The sequence below is a fragment of the Diadema antillarum genome, unplaced genomic scaffold (genome assembly GCF_040938485.1).
Source record: "Diadema antillarum isolate AM-2024a unplaced genomic scaffold, OU_Dant_1.0 seq00000170_RagTag, whole genome shotgun sequence".
Classification (NCBI taxonomy): Eukaryota; Metazoa; Echinodermata; class Echinoidea; order Diadematoida; family Diadematidae; genus Diadema; species Diadema antillarum.
In genome coordinates, this window is record NW_027271239.1 from 1,172,501 (window position 1) to 1,192,432 (window position 19,932).

General features: G+C 38.8%; 1 protein-coding gene across 1 annotated transcript in view; it reads right to left on the bottom strand.

The window, feature by feature from the left end:
* The window catches only part of LOC139728245 (RAB11-binding protein RELCH homolog), a 40,539-nt gene extending 21,693 nt beyond the window's left edge, over positions 1–18,846 (bottom strand). The window contains exons 1-10 of the mRNA XM_071639206.1: positions 18,525–18,846; positions 9,622–9,783; positions 8,517–8,575; positions 6,922–7,035; positions 6,197–6,400; positions 4,915–5,003; positions 2,652–3,047; positions 1,866–2,046; positions 1,111–1,223; positions 470–632 (exon numbers count right to left, since the gene is read on the bottom strand). Coding sequence (XP_071495307.1) covers positions 470–632; positions 1,111–1,223; positions 1,866–2,046; positions 2,652–3,047; positions 4,915–5,003; positions 6,197–6,400; positions 6,922–7,035; positions 8,517–8,575; positions 9,622–9,783; positions 18,525–18,846 — 1,803 coding nt within the window. The remainder of the gene's footprint in view (positions 1–469; positions 633–1,110; positions 1,224–1,865; positions 2,047–2,651; positions 3,048–4,914; positions 5,004–6,196; positions 6,401–6,921; positions 7,036–8,516; positions 8,576–9,621; positions 9,784–18,524) is intronic.
* Positions 18,847–19,932: the final 1,086 nt, after the last annotated feature.

Consider the following 19,932-nt stretch of genomic DNA (forward strand, 5'->3'; position numbering starts at 1 on the left):
TAATAAAACATAAGACACAAGCAGTTTTGCAAATTACAAATATATATATACTGTTGGAAAATAAGAAACACATTAGTTGAAGAAGAATCAACAATTCATTAAAAAAAAAAAACTTTCCAGAGCATCATGTGGTTAGCAAACAGGGCCAACCTTTTCTGTGCTTTCAGTTTCATGAGGAAAATATGAGCTTGGGCAAATAAAGTTTTGTTTTATTTTGATTTCATTCCTTGCTTCTTTACATCCCCCCCCCCCCCTGAATGTTTAAATATACAAAATGAATATACAAAACCAATATCTCCTGTCAGGCAGTACACTTGAATCATCCTACTTGAATGTTCAGGTAAACAAATGTACAGATATTCACACATACAAAATAATATAAAAACATAATATCTCCTGTCAAGGAGTACACTTGAATACATACATCACCATAAAGGACACACGCACACATGCAGATGGGGAAACTCACTGGCAAGTACGGTGCAAGTGCCCCACACGACTCGGCGACCAGTAGTCTCCGCTCAAGGTACTTGTGATTGATTTGTTCCCAGCATTGAGGAAGTAGCTCAGCCTCAGCCTTGGTTGGCCCCACATGCTTGGCGAAGGCTACACAGCCACTCAATATAACTTGTCTGCGGAATAATTCAGTGATAGAGATTATCCTCAAACAATGATACACAGGGATACAAACATTTCGTATGACCAATATCTCACTTTTTTCTGACCTTATGTATTGTTCATTCTGTATTGACACAACCTTCTTCATATTTACTACATAGAGGCTTGTAAAAATTCCATAAAACAATGTTCTTCCCAAATATCACACTCTTGTTGGTACTTTTTTCTCTGAAATTAAAGGCTACAAACACTTGGCATGATTTCTTTTAGAGTCCTGCAGTTACAATGTTTTATTTCCACTGAGACTAGTAATCATCTCCCAATTCAATTATGTAAATCTAACTAACATCCATCATTCGTTCTGCATTTCGTTTCCCGATGCCCTGAAAACTAGGGATACCATGCAGTTCTCAGTAGGCAGAAACATGTCTGAACATGGGGCAGGGTGATATAAAATCTTGCGAGAGCCTACGAAAGAGCTCCCATACCCACCTTTGGTCTTCATCTGGCTTCTTGATCAAGTTAAAGAGTAGATTGAGCAGCTGGTCCCTCTCCCTGGCTTCCGGGTGTGATGAGGCAGCACAGAGGATCAATGGTACTAACTCCTACACACAAGACATTTGTTGACAAAGGAACACATTGTTGTACATGCTCATTTGCAAAATACACTGTTCATTCCTTAATGATGGTAATTGAAACTGACATAACTGGGTTCTAGGTTATTGCTACTAAGGTTTAACCCATTGAGGACGGACTGATTTTGTTACAACATGCATTTTCAATAGACACTTGCCCAAGTATACTCGGGACTCGTTCTCAATGGGTTAACAATACACTGAAACATACATGAGCATGCAATCAATGAACATATTTCTGCAGGGTTAAATGATGAAATTCAATAATAAACAAGAAGAATTTTTGTGTCTGAAGTCAAGTTTGTAAAAATCTAGTAAAATCTACACAAAACCAGGACCTTGCAAGAAAACCTTTTTGAAAAGAAATTTAATCATGGAATACCAGGGTTCTGTCACAAACTCAGCCAGCTTTGTATAACAAAGTAAAACCTACACAGCTACAAGGGTCCACATGCAAACTTTATTAATTCCTTCTACTGGACAATACAGAAGATGCACTTTTCCTACAAACTGCGAAGTCATGCTCAAAACATTCACATAAAAACATACTTCTACGAGCGCAGCTAATTAAAAGTATTGTACTGAAGACACTTCCCTCCTACATAGCCTCACCTCTCTCTTCGCCAGGAGGACGTTGGGGATGATGTGGGGCAGACACCTGGCCAGCATCTCCACAATACCCTGGCCTGATGCAGCGATGTGGGACACCTCTTCCAGGAGCCGCGCCTCTGTGGTCTCCACGGGATGCACTACAGTGCCCAGCAACGCCCGCTGGAACGCTTCTGACACATTTCTGTCGAGAGGTTTTGGAATGAATAGGGCATAAATATATGTGTATTAAAAGCAAAAAGTCCTGGGGTCCGTTTTCATGAAAGTCTTATGAGAGACGTTTTTGCTCATAAGACACACTTATGAGAGATTTCATGAAACAGATTTCACTTCTCTTTGAAAGTCTCTCATAGCTACATTTGAGCGACTTTGGCCATTCTGAGATTTATGTGAAGACTTTTATGCGATGACTTCATGAAACTGGCCTCCGATTCAGCAGTGCATCGTTACATCCTTTAACATTTTTATGGTGACTTATCATTCAGCTGCTAGTGATACAGAATGCACCAACGATATTCCGATGCTCTTTAATCATCTACAACTCATGTCTCCATATCATTACAAGGATTGATTGCAAACATAATTAAGACTGTCCATAAAATCCTCCAATCATCCAGTTCATGCCAAGTGGAGTTAAAATGTTCAGTTTGCAATGTCTTTGTTGGAGATGAAGGGACTCATCAGTTGCTCTTGGATTTCTTCTTCTAGTGGTTACAAAGCTACATCCTACCACAAAGTTTACTTTACAGGAAGATTGCAACTTCAAAAAAGAATGTTTAAAAATCTTACTTCCTCCTGGTGAAGAATCCATCTCCCGTCTCTGCCTGCTCATCTCCCTGACCTTCGACCTCTCCCCTGTCCTCCTCTTGACCCTCGCCACTCCTCTCATCACCGTTGACGAGAGGCGGCCCGGCGTCAGGGTCGTCCTCACCCGCCTGACCTCCGACCCCATCCCCGTCTTCATCCTCGGCCACGGGTTCTGAGATGTCCTGAAGTGCCTCCACCTGATTGGATGGGGGCGAGGACGATATGGATATGTGGGGTGTGTCATCGGTCATTTCCTGACCAATGGGTTCGCGTCTCTCCCCCCGTTCACTGGCGATGGATGCAGGGTCCTTGATGGGGGAGGTAATAGGGCTGATGCTTGGTGTTGACTGCTTGGGTGTCTTGAGAGTTGTGATTTCCCTAGAAAATGATCATGATGGAAAATTCACTCATTACTTTACAACATTTTCAGAGCATTCAAATGAGGCTTCATTATGCTATTAACATTCCTTAGAAACAGCTTAAACACATAATAAAGATCATAATGTTTCATACACACACATCACACTAAACTATAATTTTTTTTTAGACATGTTAGCAACACAATAGGTGCATCAACTAGTTACTCAAATAGTATGTGAAAAGCACGATATCATGGAAATTTGGAATTTAATGCCCAAAAGAATGCATTCCATAGCAAACCAACATATTTGTTTTCTTGCAAATAACAATGGTTATGAGCATGCTGTTAGCAATTCATATCAACACTTGCAAAATGCTGTAAACAAGACCTGAGATTAGAAAGGAAAACAGATGTACTTCATTTTGTGTGGGATGGAATTGTGAGGTGCTTATACATTCTGTCATTTGTAATTGACAGCTCAAATTCAAATTCATTTTTTGAAATGAATTTTGGAAGCTGAAATTGCATTATTTGGTTTATAAACTATTTGATCATATTAGAATCTGGTGCACAAAGAACCTTTATTTAAAATCAAACCCCAAAACAAATCAACTTTGCTCTCAATCAATAAAAATCTAGCCCATAGGATTTATGTCTGATATCTACATGTATGTTTGATTTCAATGATTTGTATTTGTGCAAAATGGCTCAAGTACAGATTGCTCTCTTAACATGATGCCACTTAAGGTTTTCTTTAAAATATGAAAATGATTTGGAATTGGAATAAAATTGGGCTATTAGTGTCGATCAATCTGGTTCTGATCTAGAAGATGGCCGCAAAGGGCAGACTCTAGCTTAATACAGTACCAATAAACAGCATACAATACACCCCTCTAGAAATTGAGACAAGTGTTGGGGCCCTATTACGGCATTAGTACATACACATGTCGGCATGCATATCTGTTAGAATACACACATAGCACTTCTGCATCAGCAACCTTCTGGCGCTCAAAGGCAATGCAATGACATGGATGCTCAAGTTTGTTTACCTCAAAACTCTCATTAACAAAATGTATGCACCGCATTACATTATATGTACCTACTTGTTGGGAGATTCAGAATGAAGTACTATATCAGCAAAGCAAGACACGAGAAAGAGATCTGTTATACATTCCTGTTACTGTGGATGGGACATAAATGATGTCTGATAAATTCTAAAAAGCAGGGGTAACATCCAATATATGTACACTACCAATATTATACACCACCCATAAAACAACAACAAAATCTAAACACACATTTAGACATACATTTTGATAATCCAGGATGTTTTATATCAAGCTGTGTTAAGTGTCAGAGCTATCATAAAACAAGTAGTGACTGTATCGTGGAACTGATAAGGAGTTATGGCAATCCTCTGTTGGTCTGTCTGGTCAAAGGTTGCTTGGAATGCATTCCTTTCTGTAAAGTGTCAGATAAATATTTGTTTGTGTTTTACCCCAGTGACGAGTTATGTATATCCTGGATGTGCAACAGGGAAATTAAATGGCCCGCTGTTCTCGTAGAGTGCGATATTTGGAAGTCATAAAATATTCACGATATGGGTAAAATGATGTGGTTCAGACAAGCAATTTATGCAAATACAAGCAAGGGTTGGTGGCCAAATACATGCTTGCAAATTACTACTGAAATTTCTCATATACCTGGTATACAATAGTATGAAGTACTGTCATCTAAATTACAGAAGCTATTACTGACATAATCTTGGTACTTCTCCACACAGAAGCGATTCTTCCACAGTCAGATTATTTTGTCATATGTAAACATTCCACCACAACACACACCACATCCCAACTCTCTTCCGGTCGACAGAACCTTCCTTACCTTTCCATCTTCTCGATTGCAGCTAGGAGTTCCTCTTTGTCCAACCTCAGCTGAGACATCTGCTTGTCCATGTCTTCCATTTCGGCTTCCTACAAATCAATGAATTCCATGTGATGTTTTCTCTTCTATCCAACTACCTGTGCTTTGGTGAAAGGAAACTGTTTTTCCTGCATGTCCCAACTATATCAATCAGTATTTCAAGTCTAACATTTATAGGGCTCTTCGCCAGCAGTGACCCATGGCCATTAAAAATTGATATCGGGCCACCAAATTTCCAGAAAGGGTACTTGGTATCTTTTGGTGGCCCGATTGGGTAACTAACATTTAAAATGGATTGTTATGCTTCCTTTCAGTTTGGGCAGCCAAAATTTTATATCTTCAGATTTTAGGGTCCTGAGTGGGGCACCGGAGAAAATAGTTACTGACGAGCCCAAAAAGTTACTTATGTTCCCAAATACTGACAACATCATGTCCAGTATCAGGTGGCATCATGAATTCAAGAAATTTCACTGCCAAAACTTTGCAAAATCCTTTTCCTCTTCTCAAAGATCAGAGGAGGTTTTGGTCACTGTCACTTTCTGAGAAAAACCAATGTTCATGCAAGCTGTTGACAGAAAGTATCCTTCAAAATGAAATACAGATTAACAATTAATTGTAAGGCAGTGCCTTTTAATACTTTGTGTGAAGTGACATAAACATAACTACTGGTGTGACAAACTATAGCATTGCTAATACACGCTCAACTGTCCTTTGTGTGCACATACTATGGTACAATTCAACAGTTCAAACTTGTCTGTGACAGCCAACCTGGACCATACATTTTGGTCAATATATGAATTTTTTTAAAATAATTATATCGATATATGTGAAACTAATAGTTTTACAAGAGTGCCCACACATCAGTGAAAGATTATGACATTGGATCTTAAAGCTACAAGGGGTTGCTTGGTCATCAAAATAATAATAATAATAATAATAATAATAATAATAATAATAATAATAATAATAATAATAATAATAACATTAATAATAACAACATTGATAACATTAATAATAATAACAATAATAATAACAACATTAATAACATTATTATTAATAATAATAACAACAACAACAATAATAACAATAGTGTATACTTCTATAGTGCAACAATCCATCAAAAAGATGCTCATGGCACTTTTAGGCTACAAGGTTATGGCACTTTTAGGCTATAAGGTTATGGCATAATAATTTCTCCATCACGGTGTGTAACAATATATCTCGAATGTGGAATCCAGCTCACATAATGCTGTCTCTGCTGTTCAATACTCATATTGAGGTCGGCCTCTACAGCTTCTGGCTGTTCTTCATCGATGCTGTCCTCTCCACAGCCAAACTCCCTTGTCTCCGGGCGGACGATGACGTGGCGACTGTAGTCCCGGTAGAGGTGGAGCAGGTCAGGGGGGCGGGGTGTGTTCAGGCCCACATCATCCCAGTCATCAAAATCCTGTCATTTGAAATGATTCATTAACCAAACTTTTCCCAATATCAGGGTGTATGATGAAGGCTTAAATCACATTCCAAAATTCATGCCACGGACAGCCTTTTGTTTGAATCTTTAGAAATAACAAACTATTTCAAAACATATAGCCACTGTAAAAATATTTTGAAGGGAATGAAAGATTAATCAACTCAATATAAGAACTGCACTCGATTGTTATAGCTTCCAAAACGTAAACAAACACTTCACACATCTTATCAAAAACAAAACTGGTCAGATCATAACAACAACAAAACAAATGTGTAAATATATTGTAGTCTGTAAAAATTTGGATCTCCACTGAGATGTGGACATATAATCATGACTGCTTTTCTAGTAATTGATCTGCTTGATGTTAAGCACTGCCATCAACTTTCAATCAATGTATGCTGAATGTAGTACACCAGAATGGCAAATATGATTCCTTCAATTCATCTCTCTCTCAATCAAAAAGTAAAGAAAAAGAAAAAAGCTCAGATGTAACTTACCTGGTCTTCATTTTCATCAGCAAATGTAATTGAGGTCAGCTTGTAGTTGTTGTTCATGAGATACTCATTGACTAGAAAGTTAACAGCTCTCCTCTCTAGGGGTCTTGTAGCTTCCTGCACATCATCCACAAATCACAGCATAAAATACAAACACATATGACAGACATGCACACAAGGACAAAAAATGTGTTCAAACAGACCCACAACATAATGAATAATCATGAGATATTGATACAAGAAACTTCCATCAATTGGGGATGATCATACAATGGGAGGTAAGGCTTTTAGGCTGCGTTCACATAGAAGTATTCGGTATGCAGTATTCGCTATTCGCTATTCGCTATTCGCTATTCGCTATTCGGGCACCGGATACACCATCATCCGCACCGTCAACTCACCATCCCATGCAGTGAGGATTTCTTCCTCCTACATCCCAGCAAATCTTATTAACAGTTTCTAAACTGCATCAGAATGTCAGTCTACATGCTTATTTTTGCTAAAGGGCAAATCCAGACCAAAATTGTCATTATTTCATAAACGAGAGACGGTATACGCTGCAAGAAAATCGAACAAGCTCGATTCCCACTTTGCTATACTATTCGCAGCTATTCGGTACTTTCGAATAGTGCCCTCTTATGTGAACCGGTGTGAGGAAATCCTATCGTTCGATTCAAGCTATTCGCGTGCCCTCGAAAACGAGACCCGAATAGTATACTTCTATGTGAATGCAGCCTTACCAACATTTAGTAAAAGTTAGGCAGATGCCTTAGCCTCTTATTGCAGGATGAGCTAACATTGTTTAACACATTTCTAGTAGTATTTTGGTGAGTGACTGTATTTCATATCAAACTGTTTTATGACAACTTTCTCTCTTTTATATAGAAAAAATACATGTTATATTCAACAAATAGAAATTCTGTAATATCTTCCTTACAAGAGAACCAAATGGCCAGCAGCAAATCCAGTTTATGCACAATGCTTCAGCCTTCATTTCACTGGGGGATTTTCATTTGTCATTCCTTTTTCCTCTTTCCCTTGTATGCGTTTTGGGTACATTACCGGCATTAGTAAGGTTTTCCTTATCTGTGACCTTTGGACGGCTTAAGTACAGCGCACAGTTTGTAATTTACGCCCAAAGCAGCATTTGGTTGAAACGATACTTCCTATTAGTCCCAAACCTAGTAGAATTGACTCTCTGTTGAAAATATGCACTGGGGTAAGAAAGGCTCTTCAAGTTAAACTTAAAAGCATAAGCTTTACCTTGTACTCTTTGAAATATGATAAAAAAATATAATTTATTACGAGTATTATTCTACTCTGAGCTGTCCCGAAACAATTTCTCATTTGTACTGAATATGGAGACACAATCACGTACTAGCTGGTACATGTACAAGCATTCATGATCTGCACAGTAGAAGAGAGCGACGTTTCAAATTTTTGCCAATTCACCACAAAAACCACACTGCACTAGTTGCCACCAATTTGCCTACCATGGCTCTCAATCACATGAATTATTCTTGCTTCACTCCACACGCTGGAATATACACTGCATACAGCAATGTGAAACAGCTTGCATATGAATACTTCACTCTTACCTCAACAGCATTGCCTTCTGGGTCCTTGTTGGAATGGACTGGAGATGGAATGTCACTCTCTGGAATTTAACACGAGTCATACATAGATTGCGATATCATACATTTTAACAGCTTCACAGGACAGGAGTCTAATAGGAATTACCTAATCTCAAATAAAAATATGTTTGCACACATAGACACATACACAAATACATATAAAACTTTGGGAAATGAGTAAATGTCAGCATTAGTCATGGCTTCAGGAAAATCACCTAAAGTCAATATCAGCAACTAGTCAAAATACAATGTACTACATACTTAGGTAATATCAACACAAAATATCGAAAGTATTGCAAATGAGAAGTGACATTACTGTGTCATAACCGTCTAAGAGAGCTATTTCCAGATACCATGTACATGAAGTGTGATGATGTGAAAATTATAATTTAGTTGAGGTAATATTAAAGAAGTTCCTCATCATGTATCATCCGAAGTGACTCTATCTATTACATGTGCTTCAGTAGCTTTTATCTACGACAAGTCTTGTTTGTTGGCCATGTTCCTTGAAAAGAAAAATTTTTGCAAGAGTGAATTCCCTCTATGAGCCGTTTCACAACTGATTACTTGTAGTCTTTGGCTATAGATCAGTAAATGTACTCCTTAAAGGTCTTATCCTTTTGCAAACATCATGAAATTTTGCAGGGTTGAAAATAATGTCTTCCAACATTACAAATGAAATTGTTCATTTACACCTCAGAATTATTGTTATTAATCACTTATTATCATCATTTTTTTTCCAAAGAGATGAAAAACTAACCCCATGTCACTCAAAAATAAGCTTCCCTTTTCTACCGGGAATAACAGTTGGATTTTTTTTTTTGGGGGGGGGGGGGGGGGGGTGGGGGCCAAAAAAATCCACTGGAAAATTACTACTTACTGTTTTCCCCTCCATCGTAAAGAAGTTTCCACTTTTATCATTCTGAGGAAAGGTCTGGATTATCTACCTCTACAACATACACTCAGTACCAGCTTACAAATAATGTATGAAAGTAATCTTTAATTTTCCAGGGTTACAAAAGGGACACACAAACTCTAACTCCATACCAGTGGGAACTCAAACACCCACCTGCTGCCTCTGTTAGGTTAGCTCTCAGTGACTTGATGGTTTCTCTGGCTTTCCGCAGCTCAAACTCCAGCACGGCACATTTCTCGTCAACCTGGTTGTTGCCGTCGTCGGAATAGCGTGCCATGTCAAGGGAGTCGAAGGTGGTTTCGCTAGACGTACGGTCTAGATGGCAAAACCAGGCAAGGGATATTTGAAAGGTGAGGAGTATCATCAGGAAATTCTATTACATAGACATTAAACACAGCTGGTTTTGCATTCACAGCGAATACATTTAAGAGTGGAGAGTGCAGTTGACTTCACATTAATGCTAAAATGTAGATACAGTAAAATGACAAAATTAAAGGCTGAAAATTTACAGTTCGGATATTATCCTAAATGATCTTTTCTGAATTTGTCAATAAATGTATACTTCATTACACTCTCAGTGAACTTCCATGGTACATCCACTTTTGTATATCAAATGCCTTGTTTTTCTGAAGGCAACACAGTGCTATGTACCCAGTTGAAAAGGTGCTGTGTAAACATCAACTAGTATAATACTTCAAAGCTGTACAGTACTGTATGTACACAGTATACAGTTACATACATCCTGTACATTGTAGCATGCTTTACTTTTCAAGAATAATACTGATTCACCAGTGCCTTAGAGGAAAAAAAAAATCCCTCATGAATAGTTATTAGTAACTTATTCTCTAAATGCTAATATTTTTAAAAATACATTGACTTTCTTCATAACTAATAAATCTGAAGAGCATTCATTGTACACACCCACATACAATATTAGCCACAAAAATATTGCATATTGCATAATGCAATATTTTTGTGGCCTCACTGAATTTTATCAAATCACAAATAGGTATGTATGTATACTTCATGTAATTTGATTACTTGGTCAAAAGCGGTTGATTTTTGCTTTTTTAGCAAATATTTGATAACTTTGGATTGGAAGAGGTTCATCACGGTGAAGAATGAATGAAGAAAGTAATAAGTTGTCTCACGATGTGCAAACGTTGAGAGGTTGCGACGTTTCGACTGCTAACTGCTAGTCTTCGTCAGGCAATGAACATAGACGGCAGGGAACAATAGCAGCACCGCGTCCGGTGATTGGCCATTGACAGCGGCCAACCATAACGCAGCTCCCGCGCCAGGAGCACCTCGACCAATAGCAGGCCAGCGGCACCAGCCAATGGCAGTCCAGATCACGCCTCGGTAGAGTCGGACAATAGCGCGCGCGCGGTCGCCCCGGGCCCCCTTCGCGGCTATATAAACCGCACGCAGCGAAGTCTATGTTCATTGCCTGACGAAGACTAGCAGTTAGCAGTCGAAACGTCGCAACCTCTCAACGTTTGCACATCGTGAGACAACTGATTACTTTCTTCATTTATTTGATAACTTGTCTGATATTGTGAACATTACATCATTTGTAATCTACATCATGTACAATGTACACAAATTGCTCATGACAAACATGCAGTGAAATATTTTACAATGCTTTGCTTTGATTTTTTTATCTAAATTTCTTCATTTGATTTGTCCCTTTTTGTTTCTTTTCAATACAATAGCAGATATCATCTGTGAGTTACACCAAAAATTGTATGTAGGCATTCCTGTAGCACTGACAGCAGCACGAATACTAATTGCATTGTACACCACTTTTACACACTGTAATAAGCATCACATGCAACTCATTTTTTTTTTTTTTTTTTTTTTGCGGTGACATCATATTGGTTCATGAGAGATGGCACTATCAGCAGACACCTTTACTTTTATATTCACAGTATCTAATCTACTGCATTAAAATCACAGGTGAAAGATGGAGATTACAGTGCATTTAACAGTCAGAGCCAGAGGTCCACATACATGTGTACTGTATTCTTTTCTACATTCTACAATGTACATCCAGTAAATCTAGACTTAAAAGTGTACTATGATTCTATAGAGAAATGTATCAAATGAAGCTCCTTTCCTCTCCCTTCCCTCCTCCTCTATCTATATGTCATTAACTACCAGCAATTAATGTGATCACTCAGGCTTGGTCTACAATATTACATCCAACATGATTTCATGATTCTTAATTGCATCATCAATGACACCTGAAACTCACTTCACATAATCATGTAAAAGAGAAAACAATCTGGGTCTGATATTTCTAGTGTTTACAGTACACTTGGGACTCTATCCAGATGTTTATTGCATAGGGACACCGCCCCCTCTTTTTCAGAGAAAAGGAGACAAATAATTCAGTGAGTTGATGTCGCTGAATATGCACAAACACTGCCAGCACTCGTTCACAGTCTGGACATTGTACTAAGATGCGCATTAACTGCACCTGCATGTACAATGTATACCATGGTTCGGCCTGAAATATTGAACCTTATTACACCACAGCACATGAGGCAGATTTACTAAGAAGATAACTTCCTATAGATGGTACATTTCAGCTGCCACTACCATACATGTAAGATTAAATCAATACGTCCACGGTGTATTTCCGTACAAATGTACATGTATACATGTCTATGCTTAGAAACATGTCTTCGTGAAGTCCCTCAAAAAGATATCAGATAAACTTAGATATGTACATGTAAATTATTCAAATTACTGATTCAAGACCTGTTTAATACAAGTGACTGAAAATTGCCTTAATTAATGTAAATACATGCCCATCATTCAGTGTCTTTTAGTATTAGATGGCTATGATAAAAATCAATGGTTATCATCATAAAAGACAATTATATTGCTTCAATGGGTAAAGTCATTTAAAACGAAGTACATATAGGGGCAGTGATTTTCCGTTTCAAAAAATTGCCTTTTCCGTTTCAGAAAATCATGAATTCCGTTTCAACATGGTGAAAAAACGGAAATTCCGTTTTCCCATATGAATTGTACATACAAAAAATGCAAATTCCGTTTACATGTATTTGCATGCAAAAATGAACAAAAATTAAATGATTGCTATTTGAAGTTTGTGTACCTGTGTAATCGTGTATACATTCATACATGTTATGCATAGTGTATACCTGATGATTTCCAACCTCTGTACATACCACACACCCATGAAGACAAATGAAATGAAACATCAGTATGACAATTTATTTATTTCGACTGTCAAAACATGCACAGGGCTGTCACTTAACTTTTTTCCTTGGTTGCCAGCCGGGCAACCTATAGAGTTTTTTAGGTTGCCAAATGGCGGTTTAACAAATAGGTTGCCACAGTGATAATGTTCGAAGAGTATTGCATAATGTGTAAATCTGCAAGGTTAATTATGGCGATGATAAAGAGGGCTGTTTACACTGCTGTTTACACGACTGTTTACACTGCTGTCTACAAATGAGAAAAAAAAATATACAAAGTAAAATAAGTCTCTGAGTCTCAGCTAGTGACTTTATGCTAGTCAAGTGTTTTTATTCCTTTGATTAGAAGCTGCAAACAGAAAAAATGATAATCAGTTTAATAAGCAGTGTTGATAAAAACTTCAGCACTAAAAGAACGATCAATCTACCTGAATCTTTCTTCAGTCAATACATTGTAATCCAGTTAATCATGCCGTGGGACAGTACATATTTGTGTATCACTATCAAAGCCTGGCCTGCAGTATCAACAACTATCATTATGAATGTCCTCTTTCTTGACTTGCTAGTCAAGTGACTTACAGTGTACTACTGTCTAGTCAAGTCTTTATATTCCTTCAGAAGGTCTAAACAGATGAAAAATTTCAGCACTAAAGGAACAATCAATTTATCTTTCTTCAGTCAATAATCCAGACAAGAAACTAGCACTCATTTCACTCTGATCTTTCCCCATTCTGGCCTCGGTCCCCCCCCCCCCCCCCCCGAAAAAAAAAACAAAAAAAAACGAGGAAAACACACACACATTGCAACACAACAAAAACCTCTCCCCTACCCTACACCTTCCCGATTTCCGTGTTTCTGTCAGGTGAAACGACATGTTCAAATACAAAAATAAAACAACAGTAGATATTGATTGAAACTCAACACCCATTCATGCCAGCCAGGCCAGATTGAAACTCAACACCCATTCATGCCAGCCAGGCCAGGCTGCCATAAACTTCAAAGCACATTCCGACAGCTGGCTGGTTGGCCGAAGAATTTGCGCGCGCGTGTCAATTTCTTGACTGGAGAGAGGGCCTGGGAACAGCCCCTTTCCCTGTTCATCTCCAACACCCCAGACAGTTCATGACCTCCAAGAATGCGCCAGTACGCGCGGTTTCTTCTGTTGATTGGTCTCTCTCTCTCCACCCCACCCATGCCAGTCTGGCATGGCACCTTGGCATCGTGGGATTTTTCTTTTTTCTGCGTGAACTTCAGTTCGGGAAACCCACTCACAAGGGGGGCCCCTCCTTATAAGTAACCCGTCCCCCTTATAAGTAACCCCGTCCCCCTTATAAGTAACCCCCGGGGCACCCCTTATAAGGAGTCTCCACGCTTTTTTGCAATGCAACGCGAAAATGAAAGGACTGCGGCAATTCGCTTGATTATGTCCATAAAGCTTCACAAGTTTCCTAGTTACTCACGAAATTTGAGCAAAATCGGTTTGAGGCATCATATCTAAAATCATGGATTTAAATGCGATGTCAAACGACAACTGCGAATGCTGAAATGCGAGCGATTACTGGCGTGAGTGTCGCCAGGCGCGGCGGCGCGGCAATGCTTGAGTGCAGTCGTGGTGACTGAGTACGTACTCAGTCGCCACGTCTGCACTCAAGCATTGCCGCGCCGCCGCGCCTGGCGACACTCACGCCAGTAATCGCTCGCATTTCAGCATTCGCAGGGGTCGTTTGACATCGCATTTAAATCCATGATATTAGATATGATGCCTCAAACCGATTTTGCTCAAATTTCGTGAGTAACTAGGAAACTTGTGAAGCTTTATGGACATAATCAAGCGAATTGCCGCAGTCCTTTCATTTTCGCGTTGCATTGCAAAAAAGCGTGGAGACTCCTTATAAGGGGTGCCCCGGGGGTTACTTATAAGGGGGACGGGGTTACTTATAAGGGGGACGGGTTACTTATAAGGAGGGGCCCCCCTTGTGAGTGGGTTTCCCGAACTGACTTGGACTTCGATCACTCTTCTCTCCTGAATCATGCATTGTGCGCTGTGCTCTACACACGACATAGCAGGCAGGCATAGCAAGTCACCACTCCACTCACCTGCTGACAGCTTACCGCGAGCAGAAAACAGACAGTTTCTTCTGTTGCCGCTACTTTTACTGCCAAAATACTGGCTTTATCATCACACATTATGTTGTGTTTTGGAATATAAATGGACTTTCTTCTATGGTTATGATTGTTGGTGTTGGATCAAACTGAGTAAGTGTTCAACAGTTATTGAAATCGTGACATCGCTAGATCTAACGCCGTTAGACATCGCTAGAACTTGCAACTAACACAACTTGGCTTAGAAACTCAGTTTCCGCAGTCTGTGAATATCGTGGACATGTAATAATGATTAATTCACAGCTTCTGTTGGATCTATTTTTACTTTTATGTGTTTTATTTTGTTAAAAAGTGATTTTCCGTGATTTTCCGTGTGGAATATTTTTTCCGTTTCAAAAGGCCGTTTCCGCGTTTTCCGTCCGTTTTCCGCGATCGCGGAAAATCACTGTCCCTATACATAGTGAAACATTTTGAGGAAACAGGAAGAGATTACAATAATACTATAGGCTTTTAGATTAGCTTGTTACCAAAGAAACCTACAAACTACGCTATCACTCATGATCATGACAAGTCTTTTTGTCTCATGAATTGCAGACTCTATATCTATTCAAACCTTTCCTGTCCATACAAAATGTAAGAGTGAACTGAGCATCATGCAGTTACTAAGAATCACTCATTTAAGGAAACAATTTATGTCAAAATCATGCAGATAATGCTACTTTTCCCCATAAACTGTAATTAATATGCTGTACAAGCATAATATAATACATGAGGATAATGATTTTGAATATCCCTTATGCATGGAAATTCTTTGAAATGGATCATTAATACAATAATCAGCAGTATCATTAGTACCAACAACTGTACTTAGATTATAAAATTAAGTACACTGTATAGAAGCTCACTACTTTAGTACAATTATTACAATGTACATGTATGTAATACTATTGAACTACAATCTGATACTGACAAACTGCAACATCTTACTGCAATCGTTTAAGCCACAACTCCTCGCATACATTTATTTCATATGTTAAATGTCTAGAGCCTGGAAAATTGAGTTGTTTGAGGGTTGATCACACACATTCTTCATGTTGTGGAATTTATTTGCAGGCCTATTTTGCATAAAGTAGATATCAAAATTATTGACAAATTTTTCCTCATTCATGCCATTGGACAGCATAGGAATGATATGAAAAAATGATCTCAAAGACCCTGGATAACTCATGAAGTTTCTCATAGTTATTGTACACTTCTTATTTTAGGAGGCAAGCTCTCTAATCTACTGTGTACCTTTAGAACAGCAGGTTTTGTTTGAATTGATTTGGTGGATTTTTTTATTTGTTTTGTAAAGAATATGATGCATGTAAACATAGCATGCACATTCAAAGTTGAAATCATTGCATGCATCCTTCTTCATTTCTCCAGTAATTTCATAAATCACAATGCTATTACCTCTTCTTGTTCACTGGTCTGTGTGGTCACTGGTCAGTACTTACAGTGTATATTCTATGCTGTACATGCAGGGTGCTTTGGTTTTACTGTGATTTATGCATTGGAATGCATTAGATCTGAAACTGTACATACAATGTAATCTTTTAAAGCCCATCAATCCTACAGTGTGTTGGTACACTTCCTGCCTGTTTAATTTCTATTATTCTATCAAAGCCTTCATCAAAAGAAGTCTTCAAAGATGCAAATCAATTAACAGTCCATCATACATGTACATGTTAAATATAACTGCTATTATCCTATACCATATGAAACCTTATGTATTTATGAAACCTTACAAATGTGTATTTCAGTAAACCATAGACTGACATTGAGTTTTTAATAATAATGATACCACTACCATGGTAAAAGAACTTATGATAGCATGATGACAAAGAAAAGAAAAAGAAATAAATAACTTTCATCTCCACTGCCTGTGGGCAAAAGGATGAACAATTGTGATTTGTCACTATGGTGAAGCACGTACAAAGTGTACAAGGGGAACATTGTAATGGCAGAGCACCAAGTGCACACACAATTTACTGGTACAGTGGAACTTCCAATACAATATGTATCTCGGCCATCATGGGTCTTAAGACTTGGGTAATTTGTAGTGTGTAAACCCTACATCATTCACACTGGGCATCCATGTAAGCAGTCAGGAAAATATTTGAGATAATGTAATATCATGGCATACATTGTATCAACATCATGATGAAATGTCACAGTAGAGTACAAGTCAACCATTGTCATACAGCTCAAATAGGGAAGATCATTTAAACTCAGACTACATGTAGGTTTCACTTTATAAATGGACTAGAATGCAACGTCAGATATCTAGGTCTAACTTACTGTAAAACACAATATTTTCACGAATTGGAGCCGACAGCCTTTTTTGCAGCATGAAATTTTCACAAGTTGCCTCTAACATTCAATGCATATTGTAGTATAGACAAGAACTTTCGCGTGCATTTTAATTTTGCAAGTCTTGGCTCTTGCGAAATTCGTAATATTAAAATGCACGCGAACATTCCTCATTTTACAGTATGCTTGGCAGATTCCTACTTGAAGGTGTAATAGTGGGAGCTACTAAAATGTACTACCAGTATGCATAATGCAGAGACTCCAACTCTCCCGTTTTCGACGGGAGATCTCCCGCCGAAAACCCATTTTTGCAAAATCTCCCGTTCTCCCGCTTATGATTTAATTTCTCCTACCCTGGCTTTGTGTCTCCCGTTGGAAAGGATTTCTTACTTATTGCTATCGTATGTTGAAAAAATAAGCCTTAGATAGCACCAGAGAGCATCTAGAACCCTGGGAATTTCGCGCTTCGCACACATCAACTTGGAATCTCACGTTTGCTAGGGCAGTAGGGGTTTCAGGTAGGAGAATCTCCAGATCAGAAGGTGCTTTGGGTTGGAGTCTCTGAAAATGTTTTCGTGCTGGATCAATTTCACAGAACTTCACTTGTTTATAAATAATTCCACATTTTAGACCATTTTTTACATGATATTGTTACAAGTGTATTTCTTTGATTGTATGTGTCCTACTGTCTTTTTAAGTACAATCACTAGAGTGTAAAAAAAAAAATCTTATGTTACAACACAGTTTCATTTCTTCACTTGCAGTAAATTTGAAAAAAAAAGTCATAAAACCCCTCCAAAACGACAAGGTCTGCAAGAATATTGTCACATACTGTAAGGGGGCATAAACTGCATCATTCACAATGTCATTTGTCCTTTGTCTTGGGGTAGGTATAATCCGTCAATGTAGTTTGATGAAACAACCTTGGTAAAATCCAGCCATTAATAGAACAACATTTCATGTGGTAAAGTGATAATCGAGAGACGTAAGTAAAATAATGTTGGTGACAAGTTATTAGCATCTAACATTACAATCTTCATCAAGTGTAGAACTGGTAACGTTGGAGGGTTATACACATTGTATATTCATGATCATCTCCATGGAAGCTGAAGTGGCCCGTGGTCATGGGAGTGTCGAACCTTCTGTGTACTTCATTGTAACAGTTAGATATCTAGCTGTGCCCACTGCTGTGGCACAGTAGCCCGGTAGCCAGTTCAGTGACAGTGTCAGTAAATTACCAAAACACAAAGGTGATTTATCAGTCACACAGCACTATTGGCAGGGAAATGACCAATAGTCTAACTGTATTACTTCCGCAAATCATGCTATGTCATTGGTTCAGTCTACCAAAACTTTGGTTATACTCACATAGGCTTCCGCCGACCAAGGGAGAACCGCGTTCTGCCTGCTTTTCGAAATTCCCTGGATTGGAAAAGTAGTCGCGGAGGCGGGGCAGCTGTCGGCCATTCTCGGTCAGTTCAGTGTGTAGCTCCAAAGCAGAAAGCAGCAGGTTGTCTTTCAGTAATTTCACAGCGATGGAATCATAATTGAGTTCGTCTTTTCTCTCAGGAGTTCGAGGCGATTCGGATGATGTTGCTGGTTTTCTTGGTTTTTCGTCTTCGACAGCGGCAACAATGCTGTCGTCAATTTCTCCGTCTGTATCCTCGAAGAACGGATTGTAGTCCGCCATGTCTGTTTTGATGTGTTGCTGATGATGATTGCATTTGATTGATGGATGATATGCATTACACACGTAAACGCGCCGCACAGGATATGTACTGTACACATTTTACGGTGCATACTCGTACGTACGCTATAAGTACGTTTCTATCTTTTCCCTGTATTTGTGTGTGTGTGTGCGGCAAGCCGGGAGCCAGACAGGTCGACGTCAGACGTTCGACCGCAAAATGCGGCGTGTGCTAACTCGGCACCTCTCTTCCAATAGGGCGTAAAAATTTTCGTACCGGTACTTTTTTATTTCATTCTGTTTTCTTCATGGCTATTATGGGTTAGTGGCCGAAATCATTTTAGGCTTCTAATTTCAGCACAGCACCTAAACCTAACCCTAACCTTAAACTCTAACCCTATTAAGCCCTAAAGCCACCCAAATTTAATTATTTATTTGTGGAAAATTGAGCAAAGAAAATGGGATTCCATCGTTATGTTACTTTAATACATATCACTTATTTTTTTTCCCAAACTTCAGCGGGGATAATTACATATGGCTGTGCTGAAGTTGGAAGTCTAAAATAATTTAGCTTTGTAAACCAGGATTGCCTTATTGATTTACTTTTTTTTTCTTTTTTTTTTTTTGCTGAAAGGAAACTAGGTCCTATACAGTTTCCAGTGTATAGGCCTTCCTTGTTATCAATCGATTGAACTTTTATAGATGCAAGGTTCAGGGCAGCGGAAGGGGGTGGGGATGTGGGGCTGAAGCCTCCTCCGGTTTTTATGCTCTGTAAAAAATAATAATGATGATGATAATGATAATAATGAATAAATAAATAACCGGCGCCCATATTTTCCGAAGGTAGTCTTTAGAGTGACCCCATTCCTCTCCCCCCCCCCCCCCCCCCACCCGAAAACTTTCCGCTGCCCTTGAGTTTGTTTTTTTGTTTTTTTTTAAATCTCACTATCAATTCCACAATGTATCTGGACGATACCGTATACTCAGTACCGCGGCGACAACGTTCCCTCGCCTCGGGCAATAAAACCGCAGGAGAGAATGAGGGGTACGGCCTACCGTTTTAAGAGACACACACCAAAAACATTCTCT